The sequence below is a fragment of the Cicer arietinum genome, chromosome 8 (assembly GCF_000331145.2).
Source record: "Cicer arietinum cultivar CDC Frontier isolate Library 1 chromosome 8, Cicar.CDCFrontier_v2.0, whole genome shotgun sequence".
Classification (NCBI taxonomy): domain Eukaryota; kingdom Viridiplantae; phylum Streptophyta; class Magnoliopsida; order Fabales; family Fabaceae; genus Cicer; species Cicer arietinum.
This window is the reverse complement of record NC_021167.2, coordinates 23,501,958-23,504,424: the sequence shown is the minus strand read 5'-3', so window position 1 is coordinate 23,504,424 and position 2,467 is coordinate 23,501,958. Positions and strand designations below refer to the sequence as shown.

The following is a 2,467-nucleotide window of genomic DNA, read 5'->3' as shown; positions in this document are numbered from 1 at the left end:
CATTCTAACATATATATACATATGTTACTTTATATTAATTATATATATATATATATATATATATAATTATAATTAACAAATATCTCAAAATATCTAGATATTTGTTAATTTACCATTTCACCCATAACGCATAAAATTCTCCGTAAAGGATTCACCGCACTTAATTTAATTTATTCATCGACAAGTAATTCTAAACGGCCTCGAAATATCTTTTTGATCATATAAACTCCAAAATATTATTAACTTTGGCTAAAAAGCCTTCGAGCCAAAATCCAAAATACACAAAAATACATAAAGTATACTTTAAAATTATGGGTCTTACATTCATCTTTCAATGTCAAGTATATCATCCACATTTTTGAACTGAACACATTTGAACTGTCATCGAAATTTATCTACTTTGTTTTGGATGAAAAACCCTCCCCACTATACTTTCTCAATTGACCATTTTGACAATGTTCGGCATAAATTTCCGACAACTGGGATTTTCTTGATTAAATTCGTCAAATGTTGACTATCTATATAGAAGGTGATAATTTAGAATAAATATTTTAGGAATATTATGTATATTACTATATTATTTGAATCAATTACTTTTATTTACATTTCAAATGAGCCTCCTAGAAAATCAATTTATTTTATGTGTGGAGTACAATATATATTTTGATTAGTACTTATTAACAATTTGAAATTATAAAGCACACATTCTAGGGAATGGAATTGAATGAGATAGTCACAAGAGAGTTGCATAAATTATAAAATATATTACCTTTCCCTAACTTAATTTAATATATAGTAGTTTTACATATGATAAATACAAACATACATTCTTTTAGCTCATAAAGTGCATTTATAAGTAATACAAATAAACATTTCAATATAACTATTACAAAAAAAAATTGAATTAACAACTATAATTACAAATAAGAAAACATAAAATTCATTTCTAATTTCCACAATAAAATTAGATAAAAAAATTCATTATCTTCCTCAAGGATCATTCTTAATGAAATCTAACTCAGCATTCATAGGGTGGTCCCCATCAACAAAATCAAGATTGTACAATATACAAACCATTAGCATTGAAGAAAGAAAAGGTAACACAGGCCCAAAGATCCAAAGTTGAAGGGTAAGTGCTGTATAGAAAAGCCTACTTCCAACAATGTTCAATAACATAGCTTTTTTAAGATGTTGGGTCAAATATTCTGGGGTAACCAAAGATTTAACATTTTGTGGGGTGCCAATAAGAATATTTACTTGGTTGATAAATGCACCCGATAGAGTGTTACACATAAATGAGAATGATAATATTGTGAGTATAATGCCATATTTAATTAGCACCATAAATTCACCATGTGCTCCTAAAATTGAATCATTAATTGGTTTTTTAACACTATAATTGCTGCTTATGATTGCTCCTAGGCCAGCACATAGAAGAATTGATGTTGTTGACATTAAGGTTGTTCCCATTATCATGTTTCGAAGTGTTTGGACTGCTAGGGTGTTCTTGTTGTCAATATCCTGAAATTCCAGTTATTATTTTTGTAAATAAATATCTGCAATGAAATAAAAGCAAAAACCATTGACTTAAATATACCATTGGTTCGTGTAATTATTATTTTTTTTTAAACTTCTAATACATGTTTTTTTTTTCATTGTTCTTTTGTTTTAGTCTATGTAAAATTGATTTTTATTGGAATGAGTCTCTGTAATATATAAAATATTTGATTTTAGTCTCTCAATTATTAGCGACATAACTAGTTGTATAGATCAATTTTACATGGACTAAAACAAAATAACAAAGTCTAAAATCAAAACAAAAATATTTACGAAAAAAAACAAACCTACATAGACTAAAAAAAACGCATAGACGCATAGTTGTTTTGAATAAAACACATTTAGTAAAGACTCAAATTAATTCCTCATAATTTGAATGCGGACCTTTTTAGTCTCTAAGAAAAAACAATATCTAAATTAATCTACAATTAAAAAAAAAAATTGTGTTAGTACCTTCATCATGGAAGCAACCCAAAATCTTCGTCCATCTGCATCTCTTCCACAAATTGTTGTGAATGGTTGTGTCTTACTCATATGCCATAACCAAAAATGATATACAATAAGGATGAGAAAGCCACATGGTACAAGCATCATATCTAGATAGTATATTTTTTGCCACTCCATATTATCTAAAAAATATTCTCTCTTAGTTTTTCTTTGCCTTCTTATGGTGTTTTTTTACTATTATTTTCTCCTTTTTTTTAGTAGTAAAAAAAAATATTTATATAGAGAAGCGTGTACAAGAGATACTCGAACTAAGATAACCAAAGTATATAAATAAAAATGAAAATCAAATAATAAAAAAGATAAATCACTATAATGGCTATACAATCAATGGGATCAACATCGTTATGCTATTGTTTTGCCCTTAGAATGCATGATTTGTGAGTGCATGATCTATATATATATA

The 2,467-nt window shown here is 27.0% G+C and overlaps 1 protein-coding gene across 1 annotated transcript; it reads right to left on the bottom strand.

Moving 5' to 3' along the window:
* Nucleotides 1-744: 744 nt before the first annotated feature.
* LOC101512798 (uncharacterized) lies at nucleotides 745-2,418 on the bottom strand. Its single transcript, XM_004512594.4, has 2 exons — nucleotides 2,011-2,418; nucleotides 745-1,521 (listed from the first exon to the last, which is right to left on the bottom strand). The coding sequence occupies exons 1-2, from the start codon at nucleotides 2,179-2,181 to the stop codon at nucleotides 991-993; spliced, it is 702 nt and encodes a 233-aa protein (XP_004512651.1). The 5' UTR covers nucleotides 2,182-2,418; the 3' UTR covers nucleotides 745-990.
* Between the last annotated feature and the right edge of the window lie 49 nt (nucleotides 2,419-2,467).